This window comes from Meriones unguiculatus, chromosome 4, assembly GCF_030254825.1.
Source record: "Meriones unguiculatus strain TT.TT164.6M chromosome 4, Bangor_MerUng_6.1, whole genome shotgun sequence".
In the NCBI taxonomy this organism is placed as follows: Eukaryota; Metazoa; Chordata; class Mammalia; order Rodentia; family Muridae; genus Meriones; species Meriones unguiculatus.
Window position 1 is genome coordinate 18,022,973 of NC_083352.1, and position 18,063 is coordinate 18,041,035.

At 48.5% G+C, this 18,063-nt stretch overlaps 1 protein-coding gene across 1 annotated transcript in view; it reads right to left on the reverse strand.

The window, feature by feature from the left end:
* Positions 1–1,719: 1,719 nt before the first annotated feature.
* Positions 1,720–18,063, reverse strand: part of Hgsnat (heparan-alpha-glucosaminide N-acetyltransferase) — a 28,175-nt gene continuing 11,831 nt past the window's right edge. Inside the window, exons 8-18 of the mRNA XM_021664151.2 lie at positions 16,461–16,537; positions 15,388–15,418; positions 12,530–12,690; positions 11,103–11,218; positions 9,911–10,032; positions 8,811–8,937; positions 7,550–7,636; positions 4,709–4,786; positions 3,272–3,342; positions 3,065–3,177; positions 1,720–2,406 (exon numbers count right to left, since the gene is read on the reverse strand). Coding sequence (XP_021519826.2) covers positions 2,225–2,406; positions 3,065–3,177; positions 3,272–3,342; positions 4,709–4,786; positions 7,550–7,636; positions 8,811–8,937; positions 9,911–10,032; positions 11,103–11,218; positions 12,530–12,690; positions 15,388–15,418; positions 16,461–16,537 — 1,165 coding nt within the window. The 3' untranslated portion in view covers positions 1,720–2,224. The remainder of the gene's footprint in view (positions 2,407–3,064; positions 3,178–3,271; positions 3,343–4,708; positions 4,787–7,549; positions 7,637–8,810; positions 8,938–9,910; positions 10,033–11,102; positions 11,219–12,529; positions 12,691–15,387; positions 15,419–16,460; positions 16,538–18,063) is intronic.

Consider the following 18,063-nt stretch of genomic DNA (forward strand, 5'->3'; position numbering starts at 1 on the left):
AGTCCAGGACAACCAAGGCTACACAGAGAAACCCTGTCTTGAAAAACACATTAGAGTCTTAAAACAAACAAACAAACAAACAAACAACTCACATTGTTTTGACTTAATAAATGTTTATTTAGCACTTGCCAAGTACAAGGCAGAGCATCGGGTAACACAAAGAGCAGACATGAGCTTCTCGCCATTAATATCAAGACGCAGAAGATAGTCATCACTCCAGGCAGAAGCAGTTAACGCTATGGCATGGATATTAATATGAGGGTCCAGAAGGGGGTATCAGCTCTGGAGAGAATGAGATGAAAGCCATTGCCTCCACAAGGCAGCATGTTAACCGTGGGGAGGAGTGAAGAGGAAGGAGGTGTCCAGCCGGGCTGAGGCGAACAAGGCTGGTGACGGAGATGGGACACACCAGAAGGCACAGATGCCCCAGGCGGTGGTCCGATTCAACTCCTGCTTTACAAAGCTTGATCTGCCATCGGTAGGCCGTGACCTCACGGAAAGAGGCAAGGATCTACACGAGAGCAGAGGCTGCAGCAGGGGGAATGAAGCAGGTAGACGCAGAAGATGGAGACAGAACTGAGAAGACTTAGCAATGGCCAAACATCTACCTTTTAAATGGGAAAAGTACAAGTCAGGAGAGCCAAAAGACAGCAACAATTCTATCCATCAAGTCAGAATGGGCCATTCAGAACTATGAAAATGTGAAGGAGTTTCCATTTGTAGAGGGAGGAGCGGGGCTGAGCCAGAGATGCTGTGGGCAGAGGAGAGGAGACAACAGGCAGTGAGCAAGTCCCTGAGAGTCCAGGGCAGAGCTGGGAACTGACTCAAGAGGCATACATGCATCCACAGTAATTGAAATGTCCCCAGGCCACCACAGAAGAGTGGCCTAAAGAACAACCGGTCAGGATTTGCCTTAAAAAAAAAAAACAAAAAGAAACCTCAATTCTCAGCAGGGTGTGGGGGTGTACGCCTGTAATCCCAGCACTCAGGAAGGCAGAGGCAGGCAGATCTCTGTGAGTTCAAGGCCAGCCTGGTCCACGAAGTGAGTCTAGGACAGCCAAGGCTATACAGAGAAACCCTCTCTTGAGCTCCTCCACTCCCCCCCCCAAAAAAAAGCAATTCTCATGGAAAAATCCCCAAGAGGAAATGTATATGCACAACACACAAAGGGCCATCATTTCACACACTTTTGTTCCTAAGAAACTGGCTGGCCATTGAGCAAAATATGCTACTATGGAGTTGTAAAAGGTCTTGCTATTATTCCTTTCCCAGGTTTTCTGTAAGATTACAGTGAAGGTTTCAGAGAAGCTGCTGATGGGTCCCACTTATCACATCTAAACAGAGAGGAGACTTGAAGGAGCCAACACTCTTGACAGGCCAACACCTTACACAGGAGACAGTGAAGGAGACTCGAGAACATACACAGCTACGCAGCTATACCTCTGGGTAGCGGGAGATGCCTGGGGACCACCCAGAGACAGACCAGTACGGACAGGAGGAAATAGTAATGTGGGCAGACAGGTAGAGCTGTGACAAGAAAGGTTTGCAGCAACAAATCAGTTTTTGTTTTTTTTCTGAGTGAGCAAAGAAGCAAGTAGCTTTTGATGACGCGTTTTGTGGGCCCATCAAAGCCCTGAAAATTGCAAAGAAAGATTACTTCGGCTTTTTAGAAACACTGAAGTGCATGCTATTTTTAAAAAACCAGACGTTATGACACAGTCTATTCAAAAAGCTTTATAGTCTGTCTCCCCAGAAGCCACGGCATTTTTGTTGGCATGCGTATACAAATGAGAAGGCAGTTTCAGGAAGGAAGAATTGGTCCTTCAGTTCTTTGGGGTTTTCTTGTGTCCTTGCTGTTTGTGTGTTTGTGGTGTCAGGGACCAAAGCCAGGGCACTGTGCAAGCTTGCTAGGATTCTGCCCATGAGTCAAGCCAACCTTGGCCTCCATCACAGAGGCAAAATGTTCGGAGTAAATCCCCCCCCCCCCGGGAAGTTCAGTGAGATTTCCAAACATCTTCCAAATATAGCAATTTCATATAAAATGGGGAAAAGGGAGGACATCACCTTTCAAATATGTAAGTGAAAACCACACAGACAAGCTCCCGTCATCTCAGAGATCAGCTTGGACACAGCCTCCAGAAGCCTCCCCTTTGGGAGGGAGGCTACTTCCTTCCCTGTCCCGGGGCCGTCGGAGTCCTCCAGCAACACATTTTAGCAGGTGCTGTCAGATTTTCCAGAAAATCTTCTTTTTGTAGAGAATGTAGGCAATGAGCACCCAGAGAGCAGTAGCAGTTATGTTCTGAATTAGATGCTCTCTGTGTGACTGGTCATCTGCCAGCTTCCACTGGAAGGGGAAGTAGTTCTCAAACACCTCGTGGCCAACGTACACCAGGATAGAGTTCATGCCTTAGAGAGAACAGAACACGGTTTGTTTTCTGTTTGTTTATGTTTTTATTTTTCCAGATCATTCATGGAATTCTTGAAATGAATTCAGTGAATGACATAAAGCCTGCACTTCGTGACTGCCTTCAGCCCCGAGCAAGTGAGGCCTAGCGTGTCTAGTTAACTGTGAAGTGTATGTCTAAGTTGTTGGGAAGTAGGAACACTGAGCTGGTTCAGCAGGTAAAGACATTTGCCACCAAGCCTGATGACCTCAATTCTGTCCTAGGAACCTTCACTGTGGAGCAAACTGACCCCTACAAGCTGCATACACACACATACACATGCATACAAACTCGAGGACACACACACACATGAAATACAATCCTATTTCTTATTAAAACCAGCATTTCCTGGATCATATCCAGTACCACACCACTTCATACTGCCTGAATATGAACAGTTTATTGACTGACTCTAGAAACTAAGCGGGGAAACATGGGGAGGACTGCTTTGGGACAGGCCAGTGACCTCCTGTGAGCTGGGCAGCACAGCCCTGGTTGTTTTCTTCCTCAGCTTGCTTCCTGGAAATGTGCCTCAGAGGCTTCAGCTCTGAGGAAGCCCAGGGCCTCTTTGGCCAGTCTGCCTGGTGGCTACCACCTCGTCTGGACTCCAGCTGACTCACCTGGATAAAAGAATGGTGTTCCTGTCCAGAGCCCCTTCACGTCCACCACCGGGTACAGGATGAGCAAGATGAAGAAGGCGAAGCAGCTCAGTGTGCTGACATATGAAATGGACCTGCAGGGAGGTGAGGGAGGGAAGACTGTGGAGCTCTCAGGAACACAGAGGCTCAACATGAGAGCAGTGACACGACACGCCCTACCATGCTTACCAGAGGTTTTTGTTTATTGGGATAAAGCCTTCATTTGTAGACATTTTTGTCAAAGCAATGGAAACAAGCCCCTATGAAGAAAAGGATGTTGAAGATTTATAGTAGAATCTTAAAACACAATACATTTAAGACAAAAAAATTTACTTAATTGCTTAATGAGGACTGAAAAAAATCATGTCTTTTATTTTGCTCTTTTAATACATCTTAAGAAGTGTAACTAGTACATTATCTAAAACCATCTCCTAGCATTCCCTGGGTTAGAGATGGTAGGTGATGAATCACGCTATTCTTTCTTTTTGTTTGTTTGGGTTTTGTTTTGTTTTGTTTTTGAGACAGGGTTTCTCTGTGTAACCCTGACTGTCCTTGACTCACTTTGTAGACCAGCTGGCCTTGAACTCACAGAGATCCACTTGCCTCTGCCTCCCAGAGTGCTGGGATCAAGGACGTGGGCCACCGTGCCCAGCTATACTATTCTTAACTGGGATAGTCCTTCTTTAAAAACCATTGCCTGCCTGGCTGTTTCCTCTTTTGTTTTTGAGATGGGATCTCACATATCCCAAGAATGGCCTCAAACTCAGTATGTAGCCAAGGGTGACCTTGGATCCTCTTGCCTCTACTTCTTCATGCTGGGATGATAGACACGTGCCACCACACCCAGTCTTGCGGAGTGCTGGGGACAGGACCCAGGGCTTCCTGCTTGCTGTCTGCCACTGCGCCACCACCTCATCTACTGTCTTTCTGATAAGGCCTCCCACACAGAGCATCACCTTACATGCCCTCTTTCTCTCCTTCTCTCTTTTCTTTTTTGAGACAGGGTTTCTCTGTTTATCCTTAGCTGTCCTGTAAACCAGGCTGGCCTCAAACTCTGAAACCGACCTGCCTCTGCCTCCCAAGTGCTGGGATTAAGGGCCTGCACCACCACTGCCTGGTTCCCTTATACATTTTCTCCAGCAGTCCTCACTCAAATGTTGATGGCAAATACTATGATATTTATTTATATTATATAGTTTTCTAAGAAAAAAAGCCTGGGAATTTAGATATAAACACATCTTCCTCCTTGGGAGTAGAAGCGTGAGCCCTGGGTTCCATGCTCAGGAAAAAAATTAAGGATGTTATTTTGTGAATCCTGTTATTACAGCGAACTGCTCCCCGCCATGCTGAGTCAGCGACCGCTCCACACTGGTTCCTCTTAAATAAGGGTCAACCTTAAGAACAGCAACTGGTGCTGGGGAGGGGGTGTGTGGTGCCCTCCTTTGCTCCCAGCACTCAGGAGATGGAGGCAGGCGGATCTCTGTAAATTTGAGGCCAGTCTGGCTTACAAAGCCAGTCCAGGATAGCCAAGGCTACATAGAGAAACCCTGTCTCAAAAAAGAGAAAACAAAAACCAAAGCAAGACAAGAAGAACAGCAATCGGAGTGAGGAAGGCTGGTTACTCACGAGGATGCAACACCAGGCAGCGAATCTCATCAGGATGGCTTTTGTCTGATCCTTGTAATACAACAGTATTTTTCCTGCCTGAAGAAGAAAGCAGTCATGATTAGGAGAGTCACCTTCGATGAATTCTTGTTTCTTTTTCATCCACCAACTTAACCATCCAGCATACAGTTATTTGCTAGATACGGGATCTAGACCCTGAGGAGGTAAGGAGGGATGCAACTTGATCCCTATACCCTGGTGGACACTGGGGAGAAGCATGGGACCAATGAGATAGGGGCGGGCATCGCATATTAGCGTTGAGGCTACAAGTGAGAGGGGGTCAGAGCAGGGAGGACATTGCAAGTGAAGGGGTCAGTGCACACAGAAACTGTTAAAGTAAGAAGCACCGCAGTAGCTCTGAGCACAGAGGGTTGAGAAGTGCAAAAGCGGGGGCAGGGAGGTGTCTCAGCATGGGCTTCCTCTAGAGTGAATGGGGAGCCCAAGAGAGTCACCCTTTGTGCTAGGTTTTACTATCAACATAGCACAACTAAAATCACCCAGGAAAGGAGAACCCCAACTAAGAAGCTGCTTAGCTCACACTGGCCTGTAGTCAGCCATGGGGGATTGTCTTGACTGCTAACTGACACAGCAGGGTCAGGCTCACTGTGGGTGGTGCCACGCCTAGGCAGGTGCGCCTGCGTGGGTAGGAAAGCTGGCTAAGCGCGTGAGGCAGCAATTGGCATTCCTCCATGGTATTTGCTTTAAGTTCCTGCTTGAGTTCCGACCCTGTCTTCCCTCGATGATGCACTCTGACTTGTAAATGAAATAAACCCTTTCCTCCCCTAAACTGCTTTCTGACAGAGTGGCTTTTATCAAAGGAACAGGAGGGAAACTACAACGAACGCCCGTCAAGGTGCTGAGAGACCAGCTCAGATTGGGCTGGCTGTACTACCACCCAGGAGGCACAGAGGCAAAACGGAACAGGATGCAGGGAAAACTTAAAACCTCAGACGGGGCGCTGAAAGAAATCTCTCTGACACTAGAGTCAAACTTTGAAAGTATCAAAGGATATAGAGTTAATGATTTCTAATATTAGCTAAAATGTACGTTTGCCTACGGGCTAGATCTTGGGGTTCTGTATAAATTACTTCACCCTCATAACACCTCACTCATCTCTGTGAAATTAGACACACCAAGATGTCTCCTAACTTGTAAGTGAGAGAGCCAGTCAAATCTATGCAGTGCAGCTCTGGTCTGTACCTTAAACTCTTTGCCACACGACACCGGCTGCTCTAGCGGGCTGAAGCTTGTCAAGAGTGCGTGCAGAGAGTAGGTGAATGTTTGTAAAAAGAGAATCAAGGAGCCACAGAAATAGAGGCAGGATATGAACCCACTAACAGAAAATTATTTAATCTCCAAACTGTATATACTTTAGATCTTTACCATTTAATAAGACGACCACTAGCTCTGGGTGACCATTAAAATTTTAGGCAAGCAAAATTAAAAATTCCTAGTCACTCTACAGCCACATCCTCTACCCCCCAGATCCCTTCCAAGGGTGGCTGACGGTCAGGGTGCTCCCACCACAGACTGCTCTCTTGGGCCTGCCGCACGAGCCTTTCCACTCTCCAGCTTGTCCCCTTCAAGAACATACTCAAACGCCAGGAAAGACAACTTTGCATAGACAAATCTCAGCTGCTCTGAACTGTTAACAGAAGCACCCACGAGGGACACTGAGAGTAAGCAGGTTTGATCCGGGCAGAAGACACCCATGCTCTGAAGTCACTCACTCGGCTGGCTGTGGATGGAGGGTCTGTATCTTTCCAAAGTTCACACAGGGAAAACCCATCACCAGGACATGGGACCGGAAGGCGGTTCTTCTGGGACCAATAAGGATCTCCGCCCTTATGAATGTGTTTTATGACCTTACAAAAGAGCTCTGGGACAGCGTCTGCCAGCATCTGCATCCTTCTAAGCACCTCCACGTGTAGGCACAGTGCTCACCGCCCCCCTCTGGAGGATGCACTTTGTGAAGCAGAGACAGACTATGGCCTGCAAAGGAGCCTGTCAGCATTTTGAGCCTGGGCCTGAGATGTCTGTCATGAGTAGCCAGCCTCATGCATTTGTTGCAGCAACATAAACACACAGAGAAACAAAGGGGACAAGTGCCGTGCTGACGTCATGTCACCAATGTCTACACACTCTGAAAACGGCACGTGGACTGTTCATAGTGTCTGCTTTCATTTGTGATGGGGTCTCTGTGTAGTCTGGTCTCAGACTCCGGTCCTCCTGCCTCAGCCTTTCAAGTGCAGGGCTTAGAAATAAGGCCATGGTTGGGCGTGGTGGCACATGCCTTTAGCCTTTAATACCAGCTCTGCTGAGGCAGAGGCAGGCAGATCCCTGAGCAGTCGGAGGGCAGTCTGGTCTATAAAGCAAGTTTCCCCGCCAGCCAGGGCTACACAGAAACACTGTCTTAGGGAGGGAGGGAGAGAAGGAGGGAGAGAGTAAGGGAAGGAAGGAAGGAAGGAGGGAGGGAGGGAGGGAGGGAGGGAGGGAGGGAGGGAGGGAAGGAAGGAAGGAAGGAAGGAAGGAAGGAAGGAAGGAAGAAGGAAATGTGGCCATTCATAGAACTCAGTTTAACACAAACTGCTAAAATAAATCCACAACTAGAAAGAACTGAGTTTCCAGAATTCAGCTAGTCATGTGAACTGCCGAGTCACCCACCCTCGTCTGCACAGTCTGACCCTACACAGAATGGACCAGACCTGCAGGGCGTCAGACAGTTTCCTTCCACTACCTCAGCAGTGACATGGTTTCTAGTCATGTTCTTAGCAAAGTTATCCCGGTGGGCTGAACAGATACCTGAACTCCTAAAAATGCCATCACAATGGAATTGATAGTGCCCAAGAGTCCTTCTGGGTCGTAGGCCACCTCCGTGTGATACAGCACCTTAGAGAGACAGAACAAGAGGGTGACGGTCACTTGCATCCTGTATCCTTGAATACAGGAGGAGCACGGCTCTCAGACTGAACGCAAACTTGAATACATTCCAGGAGCTGATGCTTCTTGCTTTCCGTCCTCCTTCCTTCCTTCTCGTTTTGTGTTTTGTTTTCACAGCAGAAATTCATGGGCATTTTATAGGCATCATAGGTGAAGTAAGCCATGATCCTGCTGGGTCACAAGCCTGGCAAAGAGTGCTGGACCATGTTTAACCAAATTCAAAGACAAATGCCTAACAGACGGGAGCTGCATGCTGCTTCCGGTTTAGCAAACCCCGCTGAGCACCAAAAGCTTCCAACCTTCTTCTCAGGCAAATAACATTTAATAAGACACTCAAGAAGAAGAGTGTGTGCTTAGCATGTAGGAGGCCCCTGTTATAATCTCTGGCACTCCCAAAACAATCAAAGTCAACTAAAAGAAAACATTTGTGTTTTTACTATAACAATGAGGCTCCAGAACGTTGGATCTCCCGAACCTCTGCAAGGCCTGAAACATTCATCCCTAACTACTAGGAATATTGATCGACAAAGGTGTCAGTCAAGTGCATGGTCCAAGCTAGAGAACTGCAGGCTGCGGGCACAGCTCACTGGGGCCGGAGGTGGATCCCAGCAGTGTAAAACAAGATGAAGAAAGTGTGGGAGTAGGTCCGCCTTTCTGAATCACTCCTGTGCTTGGGGCAGTCCACACCCAACAGGGAGCACGAGGGAGTCACTCCTCACCCAGCACAAAACTGTTCTCTAACACCACCTCAGTGGCACAGAGGTTAAAGAGCGCCACGAGACACAGTGCCACTGGGCTTCCTCAGCTCACTCCTCACAGGGATCCAGTGTGGGTGTGTGTGTGTGGGGGTGCTCTATGCAGAACCTGTATTCTAGTCCCTGTCTCGGAGTCTGGGGCCGGAAACCTGAAGGGCTAAGGAGAATTTGTTTTATACGGCACATTCTCACTCACAATCAAAAACGTCTTTACCTACCAACAGATGGTAAGCATTTGAGTCATGAATGCAGCCAGTTTCCCAGAAAAAGAATGATTTCCCGCCACATTTTCCCTAAATGGCGTAAAGCTGGCTAGCTCTTCCTACTTCCCTAACTTGCAGTTCCAAGCAGAGGAGAGGCTCACGCACAGTGGAGGTTGGGTGCTGGTACAGGTGGCAGTCTCCCAGCAACAGGCGGTCGATGTAGCCAGCTGCTCCTCCAGTACAGTGAGGGTACTTCCCCAAGTCCCCAATACCGCCAGGGCCAAGGTAGCCTCTAGGGAAGTGAAAAACACACTGGAATGACAGGACCAAGGGAGGGACAGTGTTAAGCAGCAGCTCTCCATGCAGCCAGCCTCACACAAGCACGCCCACAACAGCCCCTGGCCCCTGAACCCAGTGCTCTTCTGCCTGGACAGCAGCTCCCAGCACTGGAAGGCAGGTCCACTTTCTCCTCGAGAGTGATGCTGAGGCAGCTCAACCCTCCTCTCAATGTAAAGAGGCCTCCACGGAGAAGAAAGCAGGAACGCTATCAAACCTTGCCTCGGACTGGGCAGGAAGGGACATGCAGAAAGGAGCAACCACAACTGGGGAGATGGCCCAGTCAGTAAAGGGTATGCCTTGAAAGCATGAGGACCTGAGTTTGATACCCAGAACCAATGCCAGGGAAAAAGAGAAAGAAAGAAAGACTAAAAAGATGGAAAGAAAGAGAGAGAAAGAGAAAGAAAGACAGTCAGAAAGACAAAGAAAAAAGACAAAAAGAGAGACAAACAGACAGAAACAAACAAACAAACAAAAAAACCCAAGCTATGCACTGGGGCTGAAGAGATGGCTCAGTGGTTAAGAGCACAAGCTACTCTTCCTTGTGGATTCAATTCCCAGCACCCACGTGGGGGTTCCAGTTCCTGGGGATCTTCCAGCTTCCACAGGCACCGAATGCACACAGTATGCAGATATACATGTGGTACAGAACACTTGTACAGATAAAATGACTTTTTTATTTTAAAGCCATGCGTGGTGGCACACATTTGTAATACCAGCACTGGAGACAGGAGGATCCTTGGGGCTCACTGGCCTGCTTGCTTGGCAAATGCTATGTCTCAAATAAACAAACAAATAAATAAATAATAAGAAAAGAAAGAAAAAGGAGTAACACCTGAGACTGTGAGGTTGTCCTCCAGCCTTCAGGCACGCATGCACACACAAACAGGAGCACACACAAAGGGATTACCTGGCAAGGGGTCACTTACGTAGGGCACCCAGGGACAGGTAAAAGGAATGTCAGAGCCAGCCAAATGCTTTCCAGCGTCAGAATGACGAGCCACTGGGGCCAGCTGGAAGTGATGTCTCGAAGAGAAAAGCAGCTTCTCTCCTGAGTGAGAGGCAAGAATAGCACACGTGAACCAAACAGCAAACTGAAAAATGCCTAGGGATCACTCCTTGGCCTTTGCAGTAGAATAAAAATATATATCTAGCTGGGGAGATGGTTCAGTTGGTAGCATGAGGACCTCAACCCAACCCCCCAGAACAAACACAAGAAGGCTGGTGTGTGCCTGATCCTGTGTTCCCAGAGCTCACGGCCGGCAAACCTGGCCTACGTGGTTAGATCCAGACCCAAAGAAAGAAACCTGCATAGTACCCAGGGACTGACCGCAAGGCTGTTCTCTCGCCTGTGCGCACAGGTGCACACAGAAATGTGTACACACATAAACTGATCTAATAATGCGAGGCACAGGGGCGCCTGGACGTGGAAGCAGATGGATCAGGGGTCGAAGGTCAACCTTCAGCAACACACTGAGTCTAAGGCTACATGAGGCCCTATCTAAAACACAACAAAACACAAAATCATCCAACATGCTTCATGATGTCTGATGTTCTTCCCACTCTGAAACGTCACAGTAAAACATTAATTAGGCTGGAGGTTAGCTCAGGGTAGAGCACTTGCCCAGCACATATGAGGCCTTGGGTTTAATCCCTAGTACTACATAATGAAAAAAATAGAGAGAAGATAGCATGGTAGTGCATGTCTTTAATCTCAGCACTCAGGAGGCAGAGGCAAGTGGATCTCTGTGAGTTCAAACCCAGCCCGGTCTACATAATGAGATCCTGTCTCAAAAACAAACAAGAGAAGCAATTAATGGAAATAGGGGGAAAAAAGCACATCATTAGCAGAAGTACAGTGGTCCACGATGCAGTAGAAAAATTCAGAAGACCATATCATGACTCTCCCCCTTGTTTAAAGAATAGGATTTCTAGGGATGAGAAGGTAGTCAGTAGTGGGCTATGGTTCCATCCCAAGAACCCATGTAAAAGAGCATCGCTAGGGCTCATGGCCAGGCAGCCTAGTCTACCCAGCGAGTTCCAGGCCAATGAGAAGCCCTGACTCAAAAAGAAGATGAAAGGCTACACCCGCCTCCAATTCCCCAAACAGAAGATTCTCACCAAGGTGCAACTGTCAGGCACAGGATTCCAGAAGAGAAGCTCCAACACGGCAACCGCAAAGTACGTCACCCCCAACCGCTGCAGAACGCCAGGGATGCGCACCTTATCCCAAGACACTGCCAAAGACAGAGTCACCCGAGGCTGGGCCCACACGATGCCTCTCACCCCAGGCTCCTCGAGGGGAGACACATCTGATGGATTACTTGCAAGTAAGTGATCGAATATGGACTGAGGACCTGGCGCCCCCTGCAATCAGGCAGCTGGCCAGCTTCACAGCTTCACTCAGGAAGGGCAGCAAAGCAAGGGTCCCCCTGGCACTAAATTCTAGCTCCTGCTCCTTTCCTATTGGGAATATGGATGTGACTCTCATGTTCACCGGAAACATGCAGACCAAACCCTGCTCCCCCAGTACCACAGGCTGCAAGCTGTATCCGAGGAAGAGAACAGCCCCCGAGCTCGGGAAGAACACCTCCCAGGGAGTCTGCCAAAGTGAGCTTGCTCTAAGCTGGCGGTTCTCACCCTGTGGGTCCTGACCCCTGTGGGGTGACCCCTTTCACAGGGGTCACCTAAGACCACATATCAGATATTTACATTATGATTCGTAACAGCAGCGAAATTACAGTTACAAAGTAGCGACGAAAACAATGTTGTGTTTGGAGGTCACCACAACATGAGGAACTGTGTTAACTCTGTTATAGCTTTAGAAGGCTCAGGACCTCTGCTCTAAGTTCTTAGGCCTCTATTAAAGGCACCTAATGCCCGAGGCTGGATTTGGCTCAGGTGAAAGCATCTGCTCTCCTTTGTCAAAGACAAGGTGACAAGACAAGCCTGGGAGAGTAACCCCTGTCCTCCCGGTCTGCCGCTGGCACAAAGCAAGGAGCTCACATCCTCTGCCGCCACCTGGTGTCATTGTGGAGCACAGAAGCATTGACAACAGTCCCCTTGCCAGTAGCACAGCTGGCACACAGGCAAGGACAGATTCTTAAACTAACGGCAGACACTGACCGTCCATGGAACCCAAAGGGCCAGGAGACAGAGGATGAGGACAGAGGGACGTGGTCTTTCTCCCCCATCCCTGAACATGGACATGACCCAGAAACACCACTTCAACCCCACTCAGCCCGACCGTTCTGTGTCACAGGAGTCGGAGCAGTCACAACGGTGCCTCCTGTCACCAAAACTCCAAGCGGAGTGTAACAGCGTCCAATAGCACACAAGGAGTACACACTCTTCTAACGAGTCCCTCGGGAGGGAACCGAGAGGGGAGAATCACATCAGATTCTAAAACGTGGGGCTCACTGGCAGATTTGTCGAGCATGTGCAAGGCCTGGGTTTAATCCCAAACACTGAAAACATGTATACATTTATAAAACGAGTTTTTCCTTAGTTCAACCTGACGATAGGCCAACAAAGGGGCAGATACTTACATGGACCGAGGCAGTAATTGGGGTTGACAATGATGAGTCCTATACAGACCAGCAGGAAGCTTCTCCATGCAATTTTCCCCAGCAGTTTCAGTTTTGAACATCCTCGCTGTAGGATATTAGTCATTGACAGGAAAACTGAAGATCCCATAATAAACACAAACCTAAAAAGAAAGGCTATTGGTAGGTGACCATTTCCAACCTCTATACATGTACCCTTTATATCTTATCATATAGGAGGGGGTGACACATTAGCCACCCACAGTACCCAATTTCTGAAACAGTGTCAGGCTCGTGATCCAGGAGGGGCACGAACGCAGCTGTTGGCTGCGAGTTTTGACAGAACATCTTCAAGTCCTGCTCTAGGAGAACTGGCTAATAGTAAGTGGGATTCCGAAGGTCAACCTTCCAAGCAACTGTCAGAGAGGAAGGCTATGGACACGACAACCCAAGGGGCTTTTCTTAATACACCAGAGAAGTCCTTCGGAAACAAAGCATTCGATCCTTTAGAAACTCACTCCATCTCCTGAAAGAAAAAGCTTCTCTCTCTCTCTGTTGTCTGTCTGTCTGTCTCTGTGTCTCTCTCCATCTTACAGGAGCCACATATATTTCCCTTTCCTTTCTTTACACATACAAAGTGTCTGTAAAAAACTGAGCATGAGATGTCAACAGGCTCACGTGTTCAAACCGTCGGTCCCCATGTGGTGGTGTTTCAAGAAATCACGGGACCTTTTGGACACAGAAAACCACTTGGCCAGCACAGGGCTGCAGGGTGGGGCCAGAGAACTGGAGTAGCGTCTGTTCTGGCCACAAGACTCTGCTTCCTGTCCTGCTGCCAAGCGTGAGGAAGCTGCCACACAACCCTGAGCGAACACTTCTTCCCCAGAGTTGCTTCCCTGAGGTGTTCTGTCGCCCCCACCCCATCCCAGGAGAAAAGCAACAATGCAAACCCACAGTATATTCTTCCCAGTTCCCGGCTGGAAGCTAGGGAGCCTGGGCTTGCCCTGGCTGCCTCCCAGAGTGCCCTGTTCCCCTCTCAGGCTTCAGCTGTCCCATGAGCAGCAGTAGGAGCTACACAGACAGCCAAAGAATGTATTACCAGATCTCAGGCAAACAATACTCGTCCTATCCAAATCCTTTAAAACAACAACAAACAAACAAGAACAAAACAAAACAAAAAACCTCTTCCCAAACCTTGAGCCTATAGTAGTAATAAAACACCAGAGTCCCAACTTAGGAACCACTGCCCTGGAACCGTCTCCAATGTGAAGCGCTCAAGCTGCTCAAGCTGCTCAAAGCATCAGGGTGAACACAAGTTGTATGTCATATGGGAAATACATCTTTATAAGACCAAGAACCCACTCATGGAGAGATCTTTTATTCCACCACCATATTGTTTTCATTTACAACTATCATGTCCTACTATGTATATCCACAGATTCTGACTTATTCTACCTGTTTTTAAGAAACACAATTAACACATATTTAGGAGATTAATGGACTTGGCTACAAATTCAGAACTTACAGTGTACTGTAGGATTTCAGCATCAAGTAGAGGACAACTGTTTTTAATATAAAGTTTTTTTTAAAGATTTATTTATTATGTGTACAGTGTTCTGCCTTCCTGTATGCCTGCATGCCAGAAGAGGGCACCTGATCTCATCATAGATGGTTGTGAGCCACCATGTGGTTGCTGGGAATTGAACTCAAGATCTTTGGAAGAGCAGCCAGTGTTCTCAACCTCTGAGCCATCTCTCTAGCTGGAGAATAACTGTTCTAACAAGATATTCCCCACAAAACCACTCACCTTTGGGGCTGAGACTGCAGCCGGGTGGTAGAGCACATGCTTAGCATGTACAAGGTCTTAGAGACACACACATACCAAACATCTTTTATGTGCACATGCATTAACACGATGTTAGGGGCACGAGCTGCTCAGTTACACAACTTACAGCAGGGCTTCCCTCTTGTGAGTGCTGGCTCATGATCCAGACCTGGTCAGGGAGGCTGTGGTGGTTTGAACAGGAATGGGGAATGCTTAGACCATAGGGAGTGGCACTGTTAGAAGGCGTGTCCTTGTTACAATAGGCGTGGCCTCGTTGGTGGAAGTGTGTCACTGTGGGGGTGGGCTCTGAAGGTTTCATGAATGCTCAAGTTATACCCGGTGAAATACAGTCTCCTTCACCTGCCTGCCTGTGGATCAAGATGTGGAACTCTCAGCTGCTTCTCCGGCACCATGTCTGCCTGAATGCTGCCGTGGCCCCCCATGCTAATGATAATGGACCAAACCTCTGAAACTGTACGCCACCCCAATTAAGTGTTTTCTTTTATAAGAGTTGCCGTGATCATGGTGTCTCTTCACACGCTCTTCCACGCCCCTGGCCCAGACAATGCATGTGTATCATTTGCTACAAGCAACAACTACAGAAGTTGCAACCAACTTCCCAAAATCTACCACAAAGGCTGAGAACATCCATTTATGGATATTGCTTGATAAACAATGATCTTTGTTGCCTGGGATCAGTTAGAGCCAGTGACTTAATCCCTTGTAAAACTCTGTTCCAGTGTCCCATTTCTGTAAAGTGTCCCATTCCTTCCCCACTGATGCTTTCTGTGCTGTTCAGTGAGTGCGGAGCGAAGTCCGCTGTTAGGGAGACACAGTGCATACAGACAGAGACACACGGGCATACACCAGACAGACAAGGAGATGGAACCTGAGGTAGGGATTTCAGCTTGCTTGTGGTTAAAGCACTCCAAGGGGAAGTGGTTTTATCTCTCTCTGCTATTCAACACCAACGCATCGGTGGGGGCTGCAGTTAATCACTGACGCTTACAACCCTCACAACATATTGTCGGCTCACCATGGGAAGACGAGGTCGGCCACCGTCAGTCCTGTAAAAAAACGCAAGAGCAAATGGTAAGAAAGAGGACTCTGCAATATAAATGCTTCCCATTCCAAGGTTCGGCTGTTTCAATGCATATTTACAGAAAGTACAGCCCCCGGGCAGGACACACACACACACACACACACACACACACACACACACACACACCCCGGGCAGCACACACACACACACACACACACACACACACACACACACCCCGGGCAGCACACACACACACACACACACACACACACACACACCCCGGGCAACACACACACACACACACACACACACAGTCACTGCCCTGCTGAGCCATTTTGCAAGCCTGGGGATCTTGTTTTACACCTGACCTCTCACCCAAGAGGCCAAGAAGTGATAACTCTTGTTTCAAATAAACACTTAGGCACAACTTGAGTTGTACAAGCATCTGGACTTTGAGTCTGAGATTGAACTGCATCAGCTGTAGACTCCATCAGTACATGGAATCTGGGTAGCAGTGGTCACACACAATGAACTCTAGAGGCTTCCCTGGCCTCTCACAGGTATGGTCTGGCTAGGATAAAGACAGCTAAAACTTCTCAGAAGTCCATGTCTGTATTCTAGGTTACTTTCCTTGTCCTAAAATACCCATTGTCCAGCCAACTACCCACCCCGTTTTATAGCTATTGTTGAGCACCACTCAGACCAATTCTCATGTCACCCCAGGAAAGACTGTAAGTCTTAGAAGGCAGAATCCCCCAGAATGCTCTACCATCTAGATGGCGACAATGGTCATGTAAAACCAAGCCTTCTACACTTCCCGTGGAGACCTGCAGTCTCACAGCAGAAAAAAAAGTCTAGAGTCTCTGCGTCCTTACAGAGAATCACACTAGATCCATGGAAAAACAAGACCAAAGGGCCCAGAGTAAGCTCGGGGTGGTTCTACACAGGCTGTGAGGACCCTGGTGGAGGGCCCACAGGCAATGCTGAGCCTTCCTCAGATCCGCAGACCTCTGGGGCTGGGGACGGGGGGGGGGGCACAGCAGCACTACCTGCAGGATGCGTCTTACCATTCCAGCTTGAATGTTTGAAGTACCAATACTTTCCTCCTCCATAGTTAACGAAAACCATGAGGATGAGAGCTATCCTAGAAGGCAAGACAAACGGAGGGCGATGTGACGGCAATCAGACACTTGCACACGTGGTGCATCACATAACAGTGGCTCCACAGGGCAGCTGGTGACCCAGCAGACAATTTAAAACTGAGGTACGATTACCTGGGGCTCACTATAAGGGACCACACGGCGACAGTGATGATGTCAGTATTTCTTATGTTAATGTGGTTGTGTGTTCATAAGAAAAAGTCACACTTGGGCCGGAAGGCTGGCCCAGCTGGTAAAGGCACTTACTGCAAACCTGAAGAGCCCAGCCCCACAGGGCAGAAGGACAGAATTCACTTCTGGAGGCTCTCATCGGACCTCCACAGCATAGTGAATTTCATGATTGGAAAACAAAGTCACATGTCTCCAGTAATGCAACTCTGTTGTTAATTATTTTGGACGTCTCAGGTTGGCTGTCCCAGAATCTCGGGACTCAGGGAACTAAGGATTCAGACATTGACTCTTGCCTTCTTATGAGGCACATCCTAGGCATTTAATGTTGGTTTCTTCCACCCGCGAACCTCTATCTCTGAGTGCCAGTGACGACAGGAGAGATCAGGACACACTAGGATGCACTCTGAACAGGCTCTTGTTTGGAGCTAACCTAAGAAAACACGAGGCATGCTAGGGACTGGCCTGCTCTGCTCGGTGACCTGCCGGTGACCTGCGGACAACAGCCTTGTCCCTCCCACTTAGCAACCGCGTGGCTGAGGAAGTTATTTAACTCAGTGGCTCCATTTTTTCGTCTGTGAAACAGAGCTCTTTAAAGCACGTTTTGCAGTATTACCGAGGGTTCAAGTAAGCCACGTTAGATGGCGCAGGGGCTACAAGGTTGTTACCAACTTTATATACTGTGGTGGTTTGAATCTGAGCCTCGAAACGCGCTAAGACGCCCAGGGCGACCGTGATGCTGTGGGTGGAAAATGCCGCACTGCTTTCACGTCAGCTCACAGCAAAGGTGCAGGTGACAGGCTGCTGGCAGAGCCGCGTTTACTTACCCAGAATGCCTCACTCCTGCCCCCGAAAGAAAAACAAACCAACAAAGCTCCACAGGCTCGGTAAAAAATCGTATCTAAAATCCTTTTTGGGTCACGCACGGGAGGTCCAAGAAAGAAAACTAAATCTGTGTTTAGACCGGGGTCCATGCACACCATTTGTCATTGTTAACACTCATGACAAACACTCTGAAACCTTAACACTCCTGGCTCTAAGAGGTTTGGATAGGGGCAGCTTATCCAAACACATGACCCCCGCACATCTGACGAGGTACTTGGGACCCGGGGGCTGGGAAGGAACTGCAGGGTTATCAGTGGAAGCCCTGCGTTCTCAGATAAGGGAAACGGAAGGACCAACATGGCGTTTTACTTTTGGCTACTCGGTTATCTACTGTGTCACAGTTTGTCCTTCACCCTTCGACCACAGGGAAGTCCAATTCCGACGCAGCTTGTGGATCTGATGTCACAGGGCGTATCGCTGCGTTCTAGCAGTGAAGGGTGACACAGCTGAGGGCTGG